Raw genomic sequence first — 23,118 nt, 5'->3', positions numbered from 1 at the left:
GGAGGGTGGGGCTGTCAAACTGACCCCATCCCACCAGCCCCAAAAATGAAGATATCAACGCCAATCTTTAAAATGTAAGGATTATCATGGGTCAGGGAAAAAGGACACTAATTGGGAAGAGGAAACAATTACTTTCTAAGCTTCTTTGTCCTAATCTGCAGGATCAGTACAGCCGAAAAGAGAGAGTGGCTTATCATACTGCATACATTTCATCCATTTCAGCTACTGCATCTCCCTGAACAAGTTCCTAGCAAGACAGCAGAACCACAAAGCTGGAGCTCTGCAAAGGTTGCATGTATACTCCCACAGTATCTTTGGGGGGAAGCATGCTTTAGGGACATGATCCTGTTGCTGGCTGCTGCTTCTAGAAAGTGGTGATACATGCATGTTCCAAGATACGATACCAGAGAGACTGGAACCTCTCTGGAGACTGGAAACGCCTAGCAAAGCTAAGGTATTTATACTAAACAGACCATTCTGGTAACTGTTCAACTACATGTTCTTAACAGAGCTATGTAATCTTTTATCTGCACAGATATATGCACTCGACTGACAGAAAGGATTACGTAGAGAATTGTTTCATTGCTTTCAAAACATACTGCAGTTTCATTTGAAAAGTGCAAGAAAGGAGGAAAGGTTATATGTTTTAGTGCCTGAACTGGGAACAAAGAATAGATGTGAATGCACCATTTCTGGCAAGAAAAAAACTATGATCCTCAACCTCCAGTGTCTCTGGGTAGCTCAGATAAGTCATGGTAAAGTTAGCCATTACAGAGACTGCTCAGTGCTATATTTCTGCCAAGAAACACCTAAAACAAGAATTTCACAAATGAGTGGAGGCCTCATGCAAGCTACCTTTCAATGCATTTAGTTATTTAATCCATTGTATTCAGCTATAATTGGAAGAATTTCATACTACATTCAGTTCCCTGTAATGCTTAATCAGCAACAAAAAGCACTAATGCTTCCTTTCTGGCTCTGAAAAGCCATGCTGTGTGCAAACAAAAGAAGTAGTCCCCATGCATGAATATTTTGATAGTCTATCCCTCCAGAAACTAAGTTCCTCATAATTACTGCTATATTTTTAAGATTTGGGAAGCAGCATCTGAAAAAAAAAATAATTCTAAATAATAATTCTAAAATACTTACCTTTATTGTGTCTTGAAGATGAAGAGAAGAGTTTCTGTCTAATATTTCAGCCTAACAGAGATAAAGAAGCATAACCTTGCCTGTGGTTAGGAAACACTATAATAAAGACTCTGGATAGACAGAGAGTGATCACTCACAACATTCCTTTATGGAAAGATAGAAGAAAAGAAACCACTTTACTGGGTATCTTCTTCCAGAGGGTTTCCCTTATGCTCAGATGAAAAACGTAACAAAACAAAGACAGCTGTGCCTTGTGTGCAAAAAACAGATCACCATTAGCCTTTTATCATTGTATTCTGTGATAAGGAAGACTGATGGAAAAAACAACTGCATATTAAAAATAGTGAATTTATAGTTTAATTTCAATCTTTTACAAAAATACTTAGGCTGCGCTCAGAAGTATACTCTATTTCAGGAATATTACAACTTTGTTAATGATATCTCATTATGCTTTTGGGCTACTTAATCTCTGTAAGAGAAAAAGAGAGCCAACGTTGCGGTTTGCATGGACTACGGGGTTAAATATGAGGGAGCTGCTCATCATCACTGATACTCTACAGTAATTCATTGGATGAAAAATGACCTAAAAATGTTTTTGGTTTAATGCTTTGCCATTAAAAGATCCGTAACAGCTACAACCAAGTCAAGAATGCGTTTGATGACTTCCTGAAATGAGTCAGAGAAACAGAGGACTATTCCGTTCTCATCTACAGAACATGATACTATGAAAATAATTAAACATTCCTTCTCTGGATTCAAAGGTGCACATCACATGTGTGGCATGTACTCAGATATGCATAGCAAGACTTGTTAGGGAGTGAACTTCAAAGAGCTATACACACCAAGCTGCATACAGTGTCAGCACGAACATCCCTTGCAGCTCTATAACATGTTTGTTTTGGTAGTTGGCATTAATAGCTTCTGACAGAAAGTTTGTTTTGCTCCTTCTGAGCAGAGAGTTTTCTACACAATAGCATTATATTTAAAGGAAACCAAACAAAAATAATTAATTTTTTACCATATGCAACTGTGAGAGAAATTAAATTCACATCCTGAATCTAATTTGGGGAAAGAATCATGTTCTTTTGTATTAGATAACTCCAGTCGGGATTTCACTTGAGAATGCTTCCACTAGAGTTATAAAGCACAGGCAAACCACCTCTGTTTTACACAGTGCACAAACAAATGCTTAATGTAGAAGAGAAAAGGAATCACCTCCTCCCCAAAAAATCTTAGTGAAGCAATTAATTTCCAACTGCAATGCACCCCAAATGCCCTAGATGAAGAAAGGCTATTTCAGTAGACGGTGTACAACGTACCTGGTTTAGCTTTGCACACGAGTATAACCAGACCGCCTAGCCCCAAAGGGGCTTTACGTCAGTCACTGAGAAAGAAGTCCACAGATTTTCATGACATGCCTCAGAAACAACTTTCCTCACCTTTAGTCTAAAAACAGACAAGAACACTGGCAGAACACTGCTCTTCTTTATATACTTCCTTTTGGCCACAAGAAGTGGCAGCAGTAAGGGGACAATGCTATCTGTGTGACTTGCGCTGCTCAAAATTGCAAAAGTAAAACCTGAGCCTAGAATTTTTGCTATTCCTAGGCAGGAATCCTAGTGCAAGATGACATGAGACAAGGCTTTCACCTGCCTACTGAAACGGAGTCAAGGTTCCTCTGTGCTGGGCAATCACGTATTACATTTTATGTTGAAATAAAATTGGATTTTAAAGTGGGAGTATTTTCTAATCTTTGATATGAAACATTATGTTTTTAGCCATCCTGAAAAACTTCAATTTTCACAGAGACAGTCCTGAAAAGACCTTTGTCCTAACAGATACAGCAGTTTTTGAATCCACAAGCTGAAGTGTCATTTTGCGTCTATGACATCATCCAGCTGAATACCCTGACAACAGTTTTAAAATGCAAGCTACAATTTAAAGCTATCTTTAAACACATCTCCAGGAATGAATATAAATAGCTATGTCTAAAACTTTACACATCCAACTTGACACATCTGTATATCACACGTGCTTTTGAACCTCTTAGCCTATAAGGATACACTTATTAAAGTACTTTAAAACTGTTAATAAACTATTATCCATGAAATAACATTACTGTCTGCACCAAAAATAAAAACCTGTAATACCTTTGTGCTATTAAGCACCTTCCATGCTTGATTAAAGCACTCCAATGGCTTTTGTAAAACATAAATAACCTCTATAAAATGCTAATCACATTGCATTTTCAACAGATTAAAGTGAAATGAGCCTAATAATGTGTAAACAAATGTATTCTGACTCAACCACCTGTCACTGCCTAACAAAGCAGATAAAAACAGTATTTCTTCAAAAATTTTTAAAGACCTTTTATCAGTGAAAATCAGTATCTTAATGTCATACTTGGACCATGCAAGAAAAACTAGCTTTTTAAATTCAAGTTAATGTCTGTTAAATAAATGTGAATTGCAAATACATGATAAGTTATCTGCTACTTCAATTTCACTTTATTAAACAACTATCCAGCATTAGATTGCATTGCTTGCACTGGTTTCCCAGGAAACGCATACAGTGAACACTAACATGGTCAAAGTGGCAAATATTAGCCCATCTATGTGAGGTTCGTGTCCTGTTCTACTTCTGTAGGAAACAAAAAATCTAAAGAACAATAATTCAAATGTTTCTTAGCAAGGGCAGTTTTATCCAAGTTGATTAAAAAATAAAAAAAGAACTAGTGGAAGTTTATATTAGAAAAATGTTGGTAAGAGGGCTCTGCATATATAGTTCTGGTCTGCAGTGGAACCCAGATTCTGCCAGGACAAAAGACGTCCTTCCCATGCAAGAGCAGACAGTTAAGTATATATGCAGACCTGTCTGGTGAGTCCGTGTCAGTTAGAAGATCTCTTTATTGAAGAAACATGAATGCCACCTCCATCCATTTAAAGTAGAATCTGTCAAGGTAAGATCTTTTCATAGGAAAGTTGTAGCTTTTACTGTTGCTGGATTGTACGTTCAGGCAGTAGATCTTCTTCCATCAGTCTTTTTATATACATGGCTATCAACAGGAGATTGGGTGAAAGCGATGTCGCTAGAATAATATACGCTACTCAGTAGTGAGATTATCTAATATTTATTTACTTGTCAGGATGGGTATAGCAAGTAGATAGCAATTCCTGTAGATAGCAATTCCTCTTTAACAAAACACAAACAAATCAGAGCTTCAGGCCCTTCTGGTCCAGTTCAGACTAGCACAACATGGACCTACGGGAACACAATATTCACACCGAAGGCTTGACACGGGTCAATGGCTGACAGTTTGGCCCCTATGTGTAGCGGTTCTTCTTCAGCTCTTAGCTTCTGCACAGACTTCAGTAGCTGCATACGGTGTTTCCACAAGGGACTATTGTTTTAGTGATTTACTGGTTTCTGTATTTGTTTCTCAGTATAAGCCACCAATGGCTTCACTTATCACACAGTCCTAAGCCAATCAGCAGTTACCACCATATTTTTCATCCGCCTCCAGGCTCTCACCAAAAATGTTACAAAAAAATTATCCAGCTCAAACGGAATGAATTCAGTCAATTCAAGCTGGGTGGATGAAGCCAGTGACAGCAGTTAAAAACAAACAAACAAACAAACCCAGCAAATGTGAAGGAAAAACAAAAAAACGAAGGCTCATTTCTCTCAAAGACTCAAGTAGTAAATATGCACAGGAACCACAAAGCATCCAGCCTCTTTTCTGGGAGGAAGAAACAAAGGGTAAAACTCCCAGGTGCCTAGGTGCTTAAAGTTCTTCCCTAGAGGAGCTGCTGTTTTAGAAGACTAAACACAAAGGAGGACCATCCTGTTGAAGGTGTGAGGTGTCTGTCCTGATCCACCATCAGGACAGACATAGACCAAGTGTGAGAGACATCCCCACCACCCTTGAAACGTAACAACTGGGACAGAGGGCAGGGAGGCACCAGCATCATCATCCCTGGACTATCAAGTTATGCTTTAAAGACTCTGCATGAGCATGTGATGGGTTAATTTTCATGCTGAGTATTTCACAAACATCACAAGCCACACAAAATCACTTTAATTTAATGTTTGTGAATACATTTGAGTCTGAAAGCTAAAATTTTTCTGCTACAGATAATCAAAAAATGTTTTAAAAAAATCTATACACCATGGCGTATTTTACTTTGTTAATACTGTTTCCACGGTTTCTGCCAAATGCTACTGAAGAAAATCTCTCCCAATTAAATAAGCATGAAACAGGAATAGCATCGACGAATGCAATCAACTAACACCCCTCTGCCATATCAAAATGAGGTCCTCAGAATGAATAAAAACTAATCTTCAAACCAAAGGGCTCTTTCTTGCAGACTGAAGTTACAGTATTACAGAAATTATGGTAACTAAGATTTTCTTGCAAGACAAAACAGAACTGCAGTTGCATTGCACTTCCACAGTCATCTTAGATGACCATCAGCCTCTCCACCTATGACTCACAAGATCTCTCTCCCATCTTCCTTCTTAAATTTCTTATTTCATTTCCATTATTGTAGATTGTAGTCAATTCCCTCAAGGTGGCCCAGATGGGGCAACTCAATACTGTCTTTCTGACTCTCTTTTAACAGCACACTAATTTATCTGCTCAATATTTTACAGTGGACTATAATAAATAAGTACAGAAGTTGATTCTGATCCGAATTTGCCATTTCATTTTGTTTTCAATTACCACAACATCAGGAGATCTGGCATTTGTCCACTGAAATGTGTCTTTCATCAATAAAACTTTATTCCATCAGTAAGACACCTGTAACGTCATCACCTTGTTACAATTTAAGTCTCTTCGACGTCCTAAATCACAGTTAGGCAAGTATATATTACCGCACAGTAACACTCAGAGCATGAGTAGTGTCACTAAAGTTTGGTACTTTTATTAAAACACCATGCTGAATTGAAGGCCCAGTAATAAATATTCTTTATGATAAATGAAAATAGAATCTTCTCAAATGTAGTTTCCCCTGTTCCTTCACTAGAGCTGTTTGAACCACGTCAAAAGTGCAGAATTTAACTATTCTCTCCTTTTTTTTGGCCTTACTATTCATAAACTCATTCTACATAGCGGCATTTTATATACAATGAATCTCATTGTAAAAGATGTCTTGGGGGGGTATTCTTCTTAAAACTTTACTTTTGCTATTTAGAATTTTATTTACATTTTTCATCTGAAGACTACATGATTACAGTTCGAACGCTTGTGATATACTAGGATTATTTAATTTAAGAAGGAAAGCTGAGATTTGGTTCTGTTTATTCACCAGATTCCCTTGTCCTTTTCTACATGTTTTGGCTAATTTAAAAGAAAATAAGCTCTTTAAATTTGTTTTGATAGAACGGGCCACAACCATTCCTGTTTGCACCTACAAGCCATCCTTGTAGCTTCTCACATAGATGCCTAACTGGTGTAAAGTTAAGAAGCAGGAACTCATCATTTTACAACTTCTTAGTAACTTGTTACAACTTATTATATATCCAGACTCAAGCTAAGTAAGCTGCAACAGATGCTCCTGCAACTTTTTTCCCACATATTTCTGAATATTTTAAAACATGATTTGTTCAAGTCATGTATAGAACTTATTTTATATTAAAGATCGCATTCCTTTGCCAGGTACTATTGTATTTCTTATTTCAGTTAAAAGCACACTTTTTTCTTTCTGTTTTTCAAAATGGCGAAAGCTATTTATTTATTTATACATGTCTGATTTTGGTCCATGTCTAAAACTAGGGGTTTAAATATTGCTATTTATTTTCATTTCTTTGCATTTGTATATTTAATTAACCATGGTCTAATGCATTAAATTTAACATATTTCTGAAAATTGGAACTGTGAACTTCATAGGGTTGTTATTTCCTTGTTTTTATACTGCCACTGTAACTAATAATTACTAATTAAGTTCAAGACCAAACCCAAAACGAGATTCAGGGTCTCCTTTGGTTAAGTAGTTTAGGATGTGCCAAATCTGATTTCTGTCTTGTGGAATTATCAGATTAGAAATCAAAAGGCAGTTTCTGTTGATTAGCACAGTATTTTTTCAAATACCAGCCATTAAGAGAACGTTAGTAATTATGTGTCAATGTCCAAGGAAAATATATTGGATATTCAGTAGTGTTCAGAAAAATAAACTTGCAGTGACATTTGGAAAAACTGAGAGCCACGTTGGCTGCTCCATATAACTACAATGCACTTTAGCATTATACTGATTTAGGATACCTGTCTGTTTAATATTAGGAAATTTTAATGTATCTTTACGGACAAATATAAACTCTTAAGCATCGGAATTATTTGTGATCGTTACTGATGTCTTTTATTCCTACCTAGAGGTAAAAATGCAGAAGGGTTAACAAGAGAAAATCTTACATTTGGTACAGAACCAACAAAGGGCCATATTAAACACAGAGATCTCTATTTTGATATCTGATATGATATCAAATCTGATATTGATATGATATCTCTGAGCACCAGAAATTAGTACCACAAACAGTACTCACTGCCTTTTTATATTTTCAAGGTAAAAATTGTTTGTTTATATAAACTTGACATGGTCTTTGCACTATGCGTTCCAATTGTCAAAGCTCCCTCAGAAAGGATATATTACGCACTTAGAAATGCTAATCAACTGCTGTAGCGTATGCTTAGCTGACTACAAGCATCTTGGGGCTCAAAAATGGCATCAACATCATAGAAAGCTAGGACATGATGCCTGGCTTCCTCATACGACAGCTAAACAATGATCCTTTATTCTGTTTCTCTACAGCAAAGAGTTTTGCAGTCACGTTAGGCCTGCCTAGCTTCTCTGTGTGGATCACAGCTCTGTAAGACCGGTAAATTTGTTACAGTAAGCAGATAAGAGTACATAAAAAGTACATTTTTGCCTTCCCAGAGTACAATACGCTATTGCGATGTAACACACACTAGCCAAATGAAGTCTCCTTGGTTATTACTTACTTAATGTTGTAAAAATATTACTATGACATTTTGTCTGGTTGTCCATTTTAAAGGTTAATTCTGTTTCCTATTTGAGATTTTCCTCTAGGTGAGCCATTCTGTGCAGTTTCTATTTACCGATTCCAAACAACTCACAAACTGTTTCATTGCTCGCTCTCACTGTTAAGAACATATTGACTGGCTGCCTGCTCTGCTGTTTAATTCACTTATGCTGAGAGTCAGGCATGAAGACAGAATTTTAAATGTGACATTTGCAGACTGTTGGGTCATTTGAAGCTCTGACAACACCAGGGACTTCCTGACATACACACTGGTCCTGATTTCCAATCTTCCATGTTCTGAACACATCAGATATTCTTCCCAGAGGTGCAGATTTCCGCCAAAAGTTTTAAAAATCCCTTGTGTTTACGTCTTGCAGAAAAGACCTGTACGCTTGAAAGTTTTAAAATAAAGCTCATGTTTCCTTTAAGGTAAAACTAGCTTGCCTGCAGTAAACAACTCACCTGCTTAAAAAACACTGATTGACAAAGAAAAATAAAGTTCTGCGATAATAATTAATACTCATAGGATTTTGTAAGCCACTTTGACATTTGGTGGACTTTCATTTGCTCCTGTTGATCTTTAAGTGTCCAACTCCAGCTAAGTCTGAAGCCACAGCTGTATTGAACATTGTCTACTCTGGCTTATTACTACCCTGACCAATATCAAGTCCCATTTTTCAGGTTGGAAGTTTCCATTGTCTCAAGGCAGTGAACAGCCTGTATCCTTCTGTCTCCCAAAGTGAACTGTCATGATCTTCCCCACTTTTTCAGAGTAAACCTGATTACCTGAAATACTCTGTATTGCAAGATGCAATCAGGAAAACAGTGATCTGACCTGTTCAGTCCTGACTTCAGAAAATTTAGCTTCTCAATCCCTGAAGCAAGACAGGCATCCAAAAATAAGCCCCAAAACAGATTTTCCTGAGAAAATTCCAATTAACTGAAACAGAGCAGTAACTTTTTGCTTTTTCGAGAGCGTCACCAAGAAGGGAGATACTAAGTCTCAAGACTTAGATTTTACAGTATATCACAACTTTTATGCACGTTATTGGCCACGGGTCATTCCACAAAGGAGGCAGAGCCCGCTGCCTTTAACAGTTGAGAATCAAGCTGCAGAAGGAAGACGTATGAATATGGGCTGGGCTACCCACATCTAGTCTACCAGCAGGACGGACTGAGAATTAGGCTTGTTAGACCTTGAAGTCTGAGGGAAGAGTAAGGGAGGACGGAATCTTCTGCACAGAAAAGATCTTTTGACTCTTCCGGCCACAGACTGATAAAAAACTAGACATGCTATAATAAAAACTGTATCCTGCTATTCAGTCCCAGCTCAGATGTCCATGTCGGCCCTCATTTGCGTATTTATTTAAGTGCTATTCCACTGATTTAAAGATACAGTTAGAAGGTATAACCTAGGCAAAAATCTTAATCTCTGTTTTTCATTGTGCAAAAAACAAAAAGCTGGCAAAAAATCCTGTACAAAGCAGAAAGTATGAGGACAAGGCTGTAGCTGGAGACAGAAATACTGTTGACATCTCATTTGGAATAACATTGGGAAGGGATAATATTGGGAAGGGAGATGGCTTTCCCTGCTCAACTCTTCATGACAATTATACCACAGAAATGATCCAAATCATATTCCCACTCCTGAAAATGCAGCTGAACTGTAGCATCAAGATGCGAATTACAAGAAACTCATGGATTTTCTTTCTTTTAAATCAGCAGACACATACAATTTTAACAGCAACCTCTGAAGTGAGAATTGTGTCATACGGCAAGCATCTTTTCATTGCCGTGTTCTGAATAACACTTTTAAAATTTAATAGCTGTCATCTGAACACAAACATGTTGTTTTTACATACTTCCCGCATAAGCGCATTGATTCTCTATGACCCAGAAAAGTGCATTACAGATGTTGTTTATCCTCAAAGAAATTCCTTAAAAGAAAAAGGCATACCTGGTGTATAATCTGAGCCACAGGAAGTTGTTCAGCATATTTTAGTGGTTCTGCTGCCAACTCATCCTTTGGAGGCCTAGGGAGAAATGGAGTTAACAATTATGAAAGTTCTTGCAATGTTTACCAAGTTAAATTACTGACATTTAAGAGTTTCAAGTACATTGCTGTTACAAGTGTGTATCTAAGGGATTATTTTGCTTAAAATGAAACAAAAATGTATTTTAAGTCCTTAATAAAATATTTTTCTTACACAGTTAAGAGCAGTAAGTTATCTAAACAGAAATGCGTGTACTACTGTGGACGTTCTCCCTCCACCATGGCACATAAAGCACAAATCAGGTAGCAGAAACCCAAGAAAACCTTTTAATTTTGTGTCATATGAATTGAGCACTGATGAAAGATGCTGGATTGAAATTCCCGCAGAAAGAATTCTTCTGAGTTTACAGAGTAGATTTTGCACTGTTAGCAATACAGGCTTCTTATCTTGTTAATGTAATTCAACTATCAACACTTCAAAAAGTGAGAGGGGTTATTCACTCTATTTCCCATTTTTGCTGCAAGTACCCATTGGTGCTCTAATTATAATTTAAAACAGCACAAACACTTGCACATTTGCCAGCGGAGTAATGTGTCGTACTGGTTTCAAACAAGCCAAAGAACCGGCTTGAATAGCAGCAGCAGAATGCTTTGCAAACAAAACGCATCATTTCCCTTCAAACTTAAAATACACTGCAGTTACCACCAAAAATTCAGAATCCAGAAACACTCTCTTCAAAGACTAAGTGACAGCAAATTAATATGCAAACATGTTTTAAAGCTTTCAAGTATACTGCTTTCTTCTATTGAAAATGCACAGCATGTGCTACATTTTCAAAGTATGATTCAAGGTTTTCATCAATGATTCCTCAGTCCTTGTACTACAGAGGTCTGAATCTAGGAGTTTCAGAAATATGAGAAGAAAAGAAAAGAAAAAAAGATCCCTACCAAACAAAACAAGGCCTTTCCCCAGAGTTCAAGCAGAATTACTTCCACGTAGAGGGCAAGACACCTTTTCCAGACTCAAAAGCACTAATATACACCCGTTCTAGGCAAAACGGATTCATCTTTGCATGGTTAATTGACCTGCAGATTGTCGGTCCGGCAAGAGCCAGAGACTACGAGGTTAGTCTCTGTACTGGGAGGCAACAGGTTGTTGTAAAAGAGAGGACAGTAACTGCACGTGTCTTCCTTCCTCCATCTCCGGCTTTCTGTTTTGTTTGCAGTGTTCTTCAGCTCCAAGTAAGAGCTTGAGTAAAAAGGAATACCCACAAATTTGTAATGAACAGAGTATAAGAACTTGCTTTACAAGAAATAAATGATTAGAATAGAATGAAAGAAACCTGGCAATATTTCAGAAATCCCAGGCACAACCCCTCTAGAACTGCTTAATGTGCTTAAGAAAAATTAAGTAAGCAAGCTTTGAATTACTGAAGCTGATCTACTGAAACAGCTGATCTACTTAAAGGGATTTTAAGAGAGAGGACTACTGCACCAGTGATGAATTAGCACTCTCAGCATGCCAGTTACTTCCCAAACTTCAGCAACAATGATCTGTGCTCCAAGGGGGTGACAACTGACTGAAGTAATTATTTTATTGTGATCTGTGGAAATATCAGGAAAAATTATCGTCCATTTCAAAAAGACTTTCCAACTGTTTATCCCTTTCTGCAAGACAATTCACAACCGAGTGGCTTTTCATGAAGTATTCAGGTCTTTTTGAGCCGTTCGAAAAGGTTTCAAAGTTCTCCACTGCTGCGTAAAATGCTAGTTCAGGTAACGAGTAGAAGCATTAATTCTTTTTAAATCCCTTCCATTTTTTTTTAAACAAATACATAACCAACTACAGATGTAATGTGGAAGGTACAGAGCATGAATATACTGCTGTTAATGTTCAGTCACAAGCATCAGAGCTTAAAGTGACTTCATAGTCAAGGATTCTCCCAACCACGAACAAGAGACAATCTCATACAACAGAAATACAGACCTACTTGTTCCGCTGCCTTACTAATTCATTCTCTCACATGCACTAGGCAAGGAAAGCCAGAATGCAGGTAGAAAATAAATGTGCCTTCAAAAGCACATTCAAGTGCTAAGATCAGTATATTAAATAAGGCTCTTAGCTATGAAAGTCACTCCTTGACTTTGTTCATCATAGGCAGGTACTTAGCAATATAGCATCACTTTAGGAATAAGGCTTACTTTACACCAAGTCACAAATATTCATATTAATTCAGCTGTGGTGTGCAGAATGAATCTTTCTACTTACTCCCTTACTATCTCGCATCATTCTGGGAGGTATGATTCCTGACTGGCAAGCATATCATTGTTTATTTAGCTATCCACATTCAGTGCGAATTTGAGGTGACTTCTATTCTATTGGGATACTGCTAGCTGACACAGCACCTTGATTTATGGATAGCAGATACATAAACCCATTTTTAGCCACAGTTCTATACATAAAACCACTGTGCACAGAACAAAATATTCATCCAGATCTCAAACACTATCTCCAGAGTCTTTACAGGGACACTGCAAACCTGGAGGAAAAAAAAAAAAAAAAAAATCATACCTCAAATCCCAAAGTGCAATAGCCACAACACCTGAAGTTACTATAAACTGAAAGCAGGAAAAAAATGCTTATCTGTTCTATCAAGGCCTTTGTACATTTGGCAATGCTTTCTGTCTAGACAGTCAGCATTCCTTTGCATAGTCCAATACCTTCCTGGTCAATCGTAGAAAAAGACCTTTCTTAAAACATCAGAGGAGTAAGAAGATAGAAAAAAATTATCAGGACAATTTTGAGCCCTAGGAAGCATTACTAAAGGAAAAGGGAGGGAAGAAGAGTAAAAATATTTCTTTGAAAGTAATTAGATTTAAAACAAAATTAGGTTGATAAGAGTCTTTCAAGATCAAGAAAGAGTCTTTATTTTGTAGATTTGTTTAAGCTGTTTTCTGAAAAAAAATCAAGTCAAGCTAACTACAGTGTTTATACAGAGAGAGAGAGAGATGTTTATATTTATACAGAAACATGTGCGCACACACAGGTATTTCAGAGGTAAAGTTCAAAATGGTTCTCAAAGTTTTTGTTTAATTGCCTTGAACTTCTGGTAGACGTTCTCAGTGACGTGCTACCTGTCAAGACTAAAAAAGACAGTATTGATTTTTCTCTCTTGTAGATGAGCCTCTTCAATTGGATGAGGATGTATCTCGATTTTTTATATTAAACTGCACACATTAAAGCATGGAAGGTCAAAATGCTTGACAAAAAACTGTATGAATCAGGAAGTATATCCTCTATCTGGAGCAAATCATTAGCTTGAACTAGCAGATATGATAAAGTGTATCAATTAACTTTGGGTAGTTGAGGGTTACTGAATAAAGTGCAAGAATAAGTCCTAGTAGATGATCTCTGCATATTTGACAATGTGTAGAATTCACTATTATGATATAGCAGTGCGGTCAACTAAAGCTATCGCATGGTATTTTGTTAAGTGAAAGAACACATCACCTCCTGCTAGTACTACATGCTCAAAGCAGAGCCTAACAAAAATCAGCTGTGAAAAGGATATGCAGATCAGTAAGCCAAAAACATCAGGAAGTTCTTACTGACCATTACTGAATTCATTTTTTCCCCTAAATATATAAGCATATATATGACTTTACAACAGTTTCCTCGGTGCTTTGGTCCCAGCTCTTTTCCCTTCTCTGATTAACCTGAAGAATATTTCAGTGCATGTTTTTCTAGGGGTATTCTGATCCACTTCTGTCTATGGTTCTGATGATGAGCCAGGGTTGAGCTCATCATTCATTGTTTTTAGCTACTGATACATTGCAAACTTAGAAATATCTCAAATGGTGACATTCCTTTCAGCTCAAAAAAGTGAACTACTCCTAGAAGTTTCTATGTTGCATTTTAACCAAACAAAAAGGAAAAATGTTGTGATAAAAATAAGCTTTTGGTATATTTATCTTTCCAATTTTCCTGTCAAGTGATAGTGCCTGTGCCAGATAGAAACGGAACTTCATGACCCAGAGGTTCCCTCCAGGCCTGAATTTTCAGGAACTTATATATATTCAGTATGAAAAATGCTTCAAAATCCTTTAAAATGCCCAGCACCGAATGAATTGCTCTACATTACATAAATTGTACTAGAGTAACTATGCCAGTTAGTATTACCACTTTCAGTGTTAGTTTTTAACAGATATAACAATATAAACTCCTTGGAAGAAAATTTTATTAGCATAAAGGCTCTCTATATCTCATTTCCATTTCCCAGACCAAGCGCCAGTTTATTAAATGTTTGTATAACTTGTGTAAGGAGACCTCCTCTAAATTGATTTTCTTTCCGCTTCTTTTATTATATCAACATAACCCGTAGTGCAACCATTCCTTCTAACAAAGGCAAAAACTGGATGATGCAACAAAAAATTGCTGTCCTATAAACAGTAGTGAGGATAAAACATTGCGTTTGAAAGACCTGCATGAAAGGCCATCCCTCCCGAAACCTCCAAGAACAGAAGTCTAGGCTTGTTTATCCAGAAAAGGCCAGAAACACCTACTGGAGCCTAACAGCCCACACAAGCAGGCATGCAGGCTACATTTTAAATAGTTTTCTAAATAAAATAAAACAGAGATTGCTCTCTGCCAATAAGATTAAGCAACATGAGATAGCTCATCACCTAAATGTCTGAATTTTTCCCACAAAAGAGGGGGGCTGCATCCAAAACTGACTATTGAGAACACTCCAGACATTTGATATATGCTGAATCATGCGCAAACACTGTCTGGGAGCCCACCAGCTGCCATGAGCAAAAATCATATTGGCGATCATGCTAACAGTTAAACACCAGAGATGACTGCAAGATAGTGCATAAGTCTGTTTAATTCAAAAGTACAGAAACAGCTCATACTCCATAATAACACATTTCTACACTGGTTAGTTTGGTCAGCTCAGTAGGTAGATCAAAGAAAAAGCCATCATTAGGGCAGTCAATAAAGACTGAGAAGAACTACATGAGAACTTACTGCATAACTACTACTACGTTTTACTCTAGCCTTAAGATTACTAGTCCACTAACACTGAGCCTTCAAAACTAGAAGCGTTACCTGGATAAGGAAACTCTCTTCCAAAGAAAGTAAAAAGGATAAAAAGATCACGACTAGAAAGGAGAAAACGGTCAACACAGAAGAGGACGTTCTGTTTCCTCCTCTCCTTTGCAGGGTGGAAGGAGAGAACAGGTCAGGAGAAAGATCATCTCCATTACCAACACCCTGACCTTGCTTCTCTCTTTCACAGAAGGATGCAACTAAGTTGGCTACTAATCTCTTTCCAAAGATAATTCCCAGATGCCTGGGGTTACATCCACTTTTGCTCAAGAACAGTTACATCAGGGGAAAAAAACAAAATCAAAAAATCATCTCAGTCGATGGAATTTGTGCTCAAGTCAAATCTGATGTAATCTGAAGCTGTAATTTCACAAAATACCTGGCCTTATCATTTAGTTAATTTGTATCTGACACTCAAACCTTTATAAAATTAAGGACTAATTTATTGTAATGCAAACTTCTTTGTGTTTAATTTCTTCCAAAACAATTACATTACAAAAACAAAAGTCACTTTTCATGAATTAGTTTTCCAGTAGGAAATGGTTCTTTCTGTCTCAATTGAGCATGACAGCCAAGCGCTGCCAACAGTGCCAAAGCAAGCTAACACAGTCGCATATCAGCACAGACTGCAGCACGCCTGACAGCTGTAATGCAAAGCATAAGGAGATCTTGATTTTCAGGGAGAAGACTAGAAAGAAACATGAAATCATAAGGGAAGTGGGAAGCAGTAAGAAATAGCAGAAGAGGAGAATCTTGAAAAATTCAACTTGAAAGTTATTTTTATATTGCCACCGTGACTGCCCTTAGATGGAGAAAAGGAAGCATGAAACAGAAACTGTGGAAAGTGAACGTAAATCCAGCAAAATGTGTCAAGATATTTAGTGAAAAATCTTATTTGTTATTTATATTTACATGCTATTCTACAGGAAAAATCCCAAGAGAGTCAACACATACATACTAAGAAATACAAATCCCTATTATCCAGAGGTGTCATGTTTTGCCACAAGTGCTAATCCAACCTATGGTCTGCTACACAGAATAGCTGCAGTGGCTTTAGGGGATGGACGCATTTTATCTCATACAAGTATGGCAAAAATACAGGAGAGAAAAAAGAGCAGCATGTGATCACCAACCAGTTTGCACATTGCAGAAATAGGCAGTACTTGGAGAGAGAAAAAAAGTCTTGATAAACAGGACAAACTATAGCACTCAGCTGTAAAACCTGGTTCCCTGGGCAAATGTAGACATTCACTAATTCTACTTGTTGCTGTGGCTAAGGATGGCATTTCTTCCTTCCTACACGGTCTCCAGATTTGCTGTCTCAACCAGGCCACATATCTCAGAGACAGATATTAAGGAAGAAGGGACTTTGGGATTACCTTCACCTTTATTAGCTGCCGACATACGTAACTGGCACTGCTCCCGAACTGAAGCCTTATTTGTTTAACAGATAACTTGTGAATAGTATAAACGAAAACACAATAACAGATTGTCCCGCTTCTAAGAGTGACTTGAGGGCAGAAATACTGACTGTCAGATCAGTTGCAGTAAGTGATCAAAGAATATGAAAACATGCAGCAGCAGCCTAAACCAGACATTCCAGAGTGAAAGGTTGAAATTATTAATCTAAATCCATGTATAGCACTGATAGCTTTATTCACTGTAAATACAGGAATGTGTTTGCATCTGGCAATAAAAAGAAAACAAAATATCAGAGCTTTATGCACCATATCAGAAAAAGTTATTAGGTACTCTATTAAAGAGAGAGAGTGAAATGGGCTACGTCGGGTTTGAGTGAATAGTTTTTAAAACTGGCCATTGAGAAATTTATCTACCATATCCATACTACAGAAGACTAAAAATTAGTCTTTGGATTAATGCCAGGTATTTGAACTATCTGCTAAGTCCTAGCTTACACGTTCTTAAGAATAGGGTATGTTTAACCAGTAGGAGTACCAATTTACATTGAAAATGCCAACACTTGAAAAGGAGAGAACAAAGTCAACTCTGCTCTCCCCCTACAACTGTACTAGTCAATTTTTTTCTTATTTTTTAAAAAGGAAATTTAAGATTAACCTATACATGCTGTTCACTCATGCTGTTAGTCACAAACAAGAGTAGTAAATATTCAAAATATTCAAAAGTAGAGGCGTTCCAGAGAACTTCCTCACAGTGTCTCCTTTGTGGTATCAACTTCTTCAGTAAAGTAGTCAAAATGAGTCTTCAGACTATTTAGGAAAACATTTCAGTATAAAACACTCTTGCTGCAACCTTTGCTCAGGTGAGTGTAGCTGTCCCCCACTAAGAATCTGGTATACACAAACAATTTCACTCACTTCGGTTGTACTGAGCTTTGGTAAACTGGACAGCTGGCAGCTTACCTTGGGTGACCTTGCATGACTGTCTAACAGAATGCTAATGTGCATCTTTTGCAGATCATTGCTTTGGAGCCTGAAAGTCACATCTTTCAATTGGTAAGCAATTAGTGCATATTCAAAGACAAGGAGAGGAGGGAGCTATGTCTGCAATGGAAATATGCAGGCACTTCATGATTCATAAGTACAACCAAGCACACCAAGATCCTTCAGTGCAAGGATTTGCAATGACCTCCACTTCACGATGCTTATCCTGCTATGCAGGTGGCATTCTATGAAAGACGGCTTTAAAAGAGGATTGTACAAGAATGAACAATACAATATGAAGATAAGTAAATAGAAAACAAAAATTATCTTTGATATAATGAAAAACTAAATCAGTGTTAGACACACAGATTTATGACTTAATGATTATTTGAAGGAGGAGGCTACTGAGGCACACTGAAAAGAAAAAATGCTTTACTTTATTGTGTTGACCTTTACAGAAATACACTCCTGCTGAATAAAGAAGCAAAACATCTTGTTTGGGAATGCAAAATACTTTCTGCAATACTTTCTGTTCATTTCTTTTCTAATAAACATGAAAAATTTTGACCCAAACTAACCAGACTTATTCTTGGAATTTAATAACATGCATTAAGTCTCTGAATGCATGGCGATTTCTGTTGGGCCTGATGAGGTCTGTTAGCATTTCCAGAGTCTGCCAGACCCATCTGAGCTGTAATGTGTTGCGCTCTAAGCTGGATAAAACTAGAGTGTAACAAATGTTTCCAGTTATCTGACTGTAGTGCTTTACACCTGGCATTCTGTAATCCACTAGTAATTTCTCACCTAAAGACTGTCAGGTGATTAACCTTTATCAAGCAACATATCCTTAATCATCTCAAGCTCCTAACAAGAGACAATAGATAAACGTAATGTGTTTTAGCCAACCTCTGCTTTTCAAGTGTTTTTCAACACAGGTTGACTGTAAATGTCTCTATGCTCTTTCTTAACCAATGACTTTGGTGAAAATACGTGCAAGTCACTGAAGAGACTCTCTGTTCTTCTTGCTCCTGTTCTCATACTTAGTGCAAGACACAGGAAGAGCATTAAAAAGAATATTAGCTTAAGGAAGCCTAACTGTCCTTGCTGCTACTGGAAAACATATGACCTGTAGGGCTTCATTCTGTTATCTCAGATATTGCACATTTTGGATAAATTAGAAAATCTCGTCCGAATTAATTTAAACTTCAAGATGATGATGCTGCTGAAGCATAAAATGCTAATCAAAAACTGGAAATAAAAGGCCCAGCTAAGTCCCTCCTCTAGCATCGAAAATCAGTATTTGAGTCCACAGCTGAAATCAGGCTCTCCTTTCCTAAAGCTAATTCATTCTCACAGCAGCAGGGCTTGGGGAAAAAATAAGAGAACAAAAGTCTCTACCAAATTTCCCAACCTCAGGACATGTTCATACAGATGAATCCAGCAATATCAGAAGAGCTTATACTGATGGTCCAAACCAGTGAGGAAAGAACATCTTCCACCCAGTTGAGCTAACGTTCAATCTTGCTTGAAGAGCACGTTTGCTACCTAATAACTGAGGCTATAGCCTTATTCTCTTTGCCCTAGTCCTTCCTAATTCCACACGAAATACTTTTTAAAAAGTGGTTAAAAAACATAAGTTACTATTGCTCTATGACTACTTTGGAAATGTGGGACTGAATTTCATAGAAATCTCAAAGTTTAAGAAAAGACCAAATCCTCCCTCTTACCAAATTACCAAGTCACTTGCACGGTTTAAATACTGCTAACAGTACATGTTAGAATTATACTTTTCAGCTGGACAGGGCAAGCTTGTTAATTTTTCATAACTGAAAGCTGATCAGTAATGCATAATCTTTATGTAGACCAATCCACCACCGTCAGTACACAGAAAGCCATAAAAATCAGCAGGGAGAATTCTTTTAAATTAAGAATTAACATGGGAATGGGCCAGAACAGCAATTCTGTTATTTAGTGGTCACAATTAGCCTTTATAGTTATCACTCCATTAAGTACATATTTTGTTTGATACTACTGTTTCTTTCTGGCTTTGTTCAAATTAAACAGTATGTATCTGCATTTGTTTTTATTGTTAAGGCACACTTGAAAACAAGCACCTTTTAAAAACCTGTAATACATTTTAAAGAAATACGATGAGATTTAACTTAGATTTGGAGAATAAATTTTGCACAAAGTCCTCATTTTTCTACCCCTACAGTATATATTTCTGCTTTCTCAGTTCATGAGTCATGTAATGTACCATTCAGCTATAATTTCTCATGAGAATGCTGAGTTCACTACAAGAATCTGTAGCAGCAGTCATAACGTCTGTTCTCTGCCTGACACCATCATCAAACCCTCTTCTACCTCATCCCCCTTCATTTCAAACTCCCTACTCTGCCCTTTGACTCAAATACTTATATCCTGCCGTTATAACCTGTCTTTAAACCCTGCTACATACTTTGTCTTTACCAGGCTAAAGAAGCCCAGACCTCTCAATCTCTCCTCACAGGCTGGGTGCTCTAGGCCCTGAACATCTTGGCAGCCTTCCACTGGACCCTCTCCATAGTCTCTGTGCCTCTCTTGAACGGGAAGGCCAAAAGCCAGTCATAGTAGTTCAGATTGGGCTTCATTAGCATTGACTAAAGAGAAATAATAGTAATATCCCTCAATCTGCTAGTCATACTCCTCCTCATGTAGCTCAGTAAGCGCTTTGCCTTACTGATGATGACAGCACACTGTTGGCTCACCTGGTGCCCACTAACGCCTCCAGATCCTTTGCAGCAAGGCCTATACTCAGTCTGTCAGCTTCCAGCTTCTACCAGTTTGAGGTAACAAGAAGAAAATGGCAGACACCATGAACTTCTTTCTACGAGTGTATAGAAAAACATATATTGGTACCAATAATGGATAAAGTGTTTGTTGAAAGAAACATGTTGTACCTTGGGCACTTTGAAAATTAATCTTAAAAACGGCAGTTATGTGCTTTTAAGAAGAGGTTACCTGTTAAATCAAGTCTCCCTTGAATACTAAATATTGCATTTGATCTTTTTGGATACAACATCATTGATAACATGTTTGCATCAAGCAGACAATGCAGATACACCAAGGACTGCAAAATAATACACTACAAAACTTAACTAAACCTTTTCCCTTCTTTCACAAGTACTGTGTTTATTCCTTTTCTCCTCTCTATAGCCAATTGTAAGAGTCATAAGAGAGGCCATGGCAGACAGAATTGAGTAGCGTTCTATATCAACCTACAGCCAGCAGTAAACGCTTTAGAAGATCTAAAGATTTCTCCTGCCAATACACGTACCTATATAACACTGTATCGTTAACCACTTTAGGAGGGCTTTTCTTCACATTTTAGCTGCATGGAATGTATGTAACTCTTAAGCTTTTCTCAGTCTTACGTCCTAAACTGTGATTTTCAGTTATTCATAGAAGACTTTTATAGAGTAACGCGTCACCCTGAAGAGCAGTCACCCCTTTTCTTCATATTGGTATTTTATGGTTGGCCTTTCTATTCTCACTTACTTTACAGCATTAGGGCCAGAAAGGACTCATCTACTGTCCACCACAGACAACTGCATACAACCCAGATAGCCCTTTTTTCAGTTCACTGCCTTTAGGCCAGAACCATTTCTGTGGCCCGCTCCCAGGAACATAAGCAGCAGCAAGTCATGCTCTTCCCGGGTCAAGCACTTGGTGCATCACTTGCCTACAGGCATACAGACTTGGGCATGCCCCCACCCGCCAGGCAACACAGTAAGTCTGAGCACTAGGGACAGTATCTCCTTCCACTCAATGCAACGCTGTAGTAGTTCCAGCATCTGCCAGCTATAGCTGTAGAGGAGATATGCCTGGATTTGCAAGCTATGGCTGGTTCCAAGGTCAGACAGTAAACTGGACAACCCAGAGCTTTTCTAAGAAATTTCAGCTTATTTCCACACCTATGTTGATATAAATTCTGATATATAAAAATCCTGCAACATCTTAACCATTAATATTGTAAATAGTAAGCAATGTTTAAGTAATCAGCAAGTTTTTCATTATGAAAAAAATAAAGCAAAAGCTTCTTGTATAAAATGTTAAGTTCCTGTAAAATTAAAATACATATTTTTTCAAGAACACCTACATGAGCGGGGCCTTGCCTATGGTGAAAAGAATGTGCCAGTTAACAGAATTATTATGCTAATGAAAATGTTTCACAAAGACTAATGTTAAATAATTATTTAACATGAGACTTTAACACTTAAAATTAAGCCTTCAGTATTCGGTGAGAAAATACTTAAGTTGACCATGCCATTCTAACGCTGTCCAAAGGCAACAGGGCATATACATCACATGGGTGATCTGATTTTTCTTTCCAAAACAAACATAAAACAAAAAAAAAAACAGACTCTTGACACTTTTGTCAGAAGATTATTTGTAGGGTTTTTTTTTTTTTTTTGGACACAAATGTAATAATGGCTTATATGAAAATTATTTGGAATCTTAACTAAGACTGCTGCTTCCGTACTATTAAATTAGTCTCAGTTTTCATCTTTTCTAGTGATAAGTTCTTCCATTATCTACAAATCATTTCTTCTTGCTAACGTTTACAATCTACAGAGCATTATATTAGTAAATCTGAACGTTAAGTATACATTATCAGTAGGTACTTCTGGCAAAAGACTGTGTAAAGCAGAAACAACCACAATGCCAATTTTATATCTTCAGGTTCTCAATATACCTTATGCACAAGAACAAACGCTTCAGTGCAGCTAAGCCGATTCATAACTCTATATATATGTGTACACATATACATAAAGAGGTAAGTATGAAACCGAGGTAAGAATTAAAAGTTTTCTGGTTCTTTTAGTACAGATAATGAGCCGAGGTTTCTCTTTTACAACCTGCATAAGGAATAACTTATAGTTACAGAAACAATGGAACAACGTCAATTGCACAATATGTAAAGAAAAAAATGCAAAATGAGGAAGCACAAAGACAAGTAATATCTAAATATTTTATGTCTACAAAGTTTTGCCTGCAACATATTATCAAGTGTATGGAGTCAAGTGAAGAGTTTACATTCTCTTCTGCATCTTTTAACTTTGTATTTTAAAGGCTTTGCACAAAACATTTCCTTTCTAAATTAAGTTTCCTCTCTCATTTTTCTCTGAATGTTCAGCATATCTGTCAACAAAATTGTTAGACTACTTTGAATGTAAGCACTGTGGTGGCAGGTGGGTATCTTTCTCGTATATGTTCAGCTTCAGTGGATCCTCATCCATGACTGGGACACCCAAATACTATTGCAATATAAACAAACAAAACAGTAGGCACCAAGTTTTTCAGCAGCAATACCAAAGTGCTTTAGCATGCATACTAAAAAGCCCTTATACTTTCACTATAACACAAATATCAAATTGTACCCTGAT

At 37.3% G+C, this 23,118-nt stretch overlaps 1 protein-coding gene across 2 annotated transcripts in view; it reads right to left on the bottom strand.

The window, feature by feature from the left end:
• PIGK (phosphatidylinositol glycan anchor biosynthesis class K) overlaps positions 1–23,118 on the bottom strand; it is a 75,601-nt gene that overhangs the window by 15,973 nt on the left and 36,510 nt on the right. For both annotated transcript variants that reach the window (XM_068952788.1, XM_068952787.1), the window contains exon 10: positions 10,145–10,220. In XM_068952788.1, the coding sequence (XP_068808889.1) occupies positions 10,145–10,220 (76 nt within the window). The remainder of the gene's footprint in view (positions 1–10,144; positions 10,221–23,118) is intronic.

The sequence above is a fragment of the Struthio camelus genome, chromosome 8, assembly GCF_040807025.1.
Source record: "Struthio camelus isolate bStrCam1 chromosome 8, bStrCam1.hap1, whole genome shotgun sequence".
Classification (NCBI taxonomy): Eukaryota; Metazoa; Chordata; class Aves; order Struthioniformes; family Struthionidae; genus Struthio; species Struthio camelus.
This window is presented reverse-complemented; position numbering and strand designations above follow the sequence as displayed.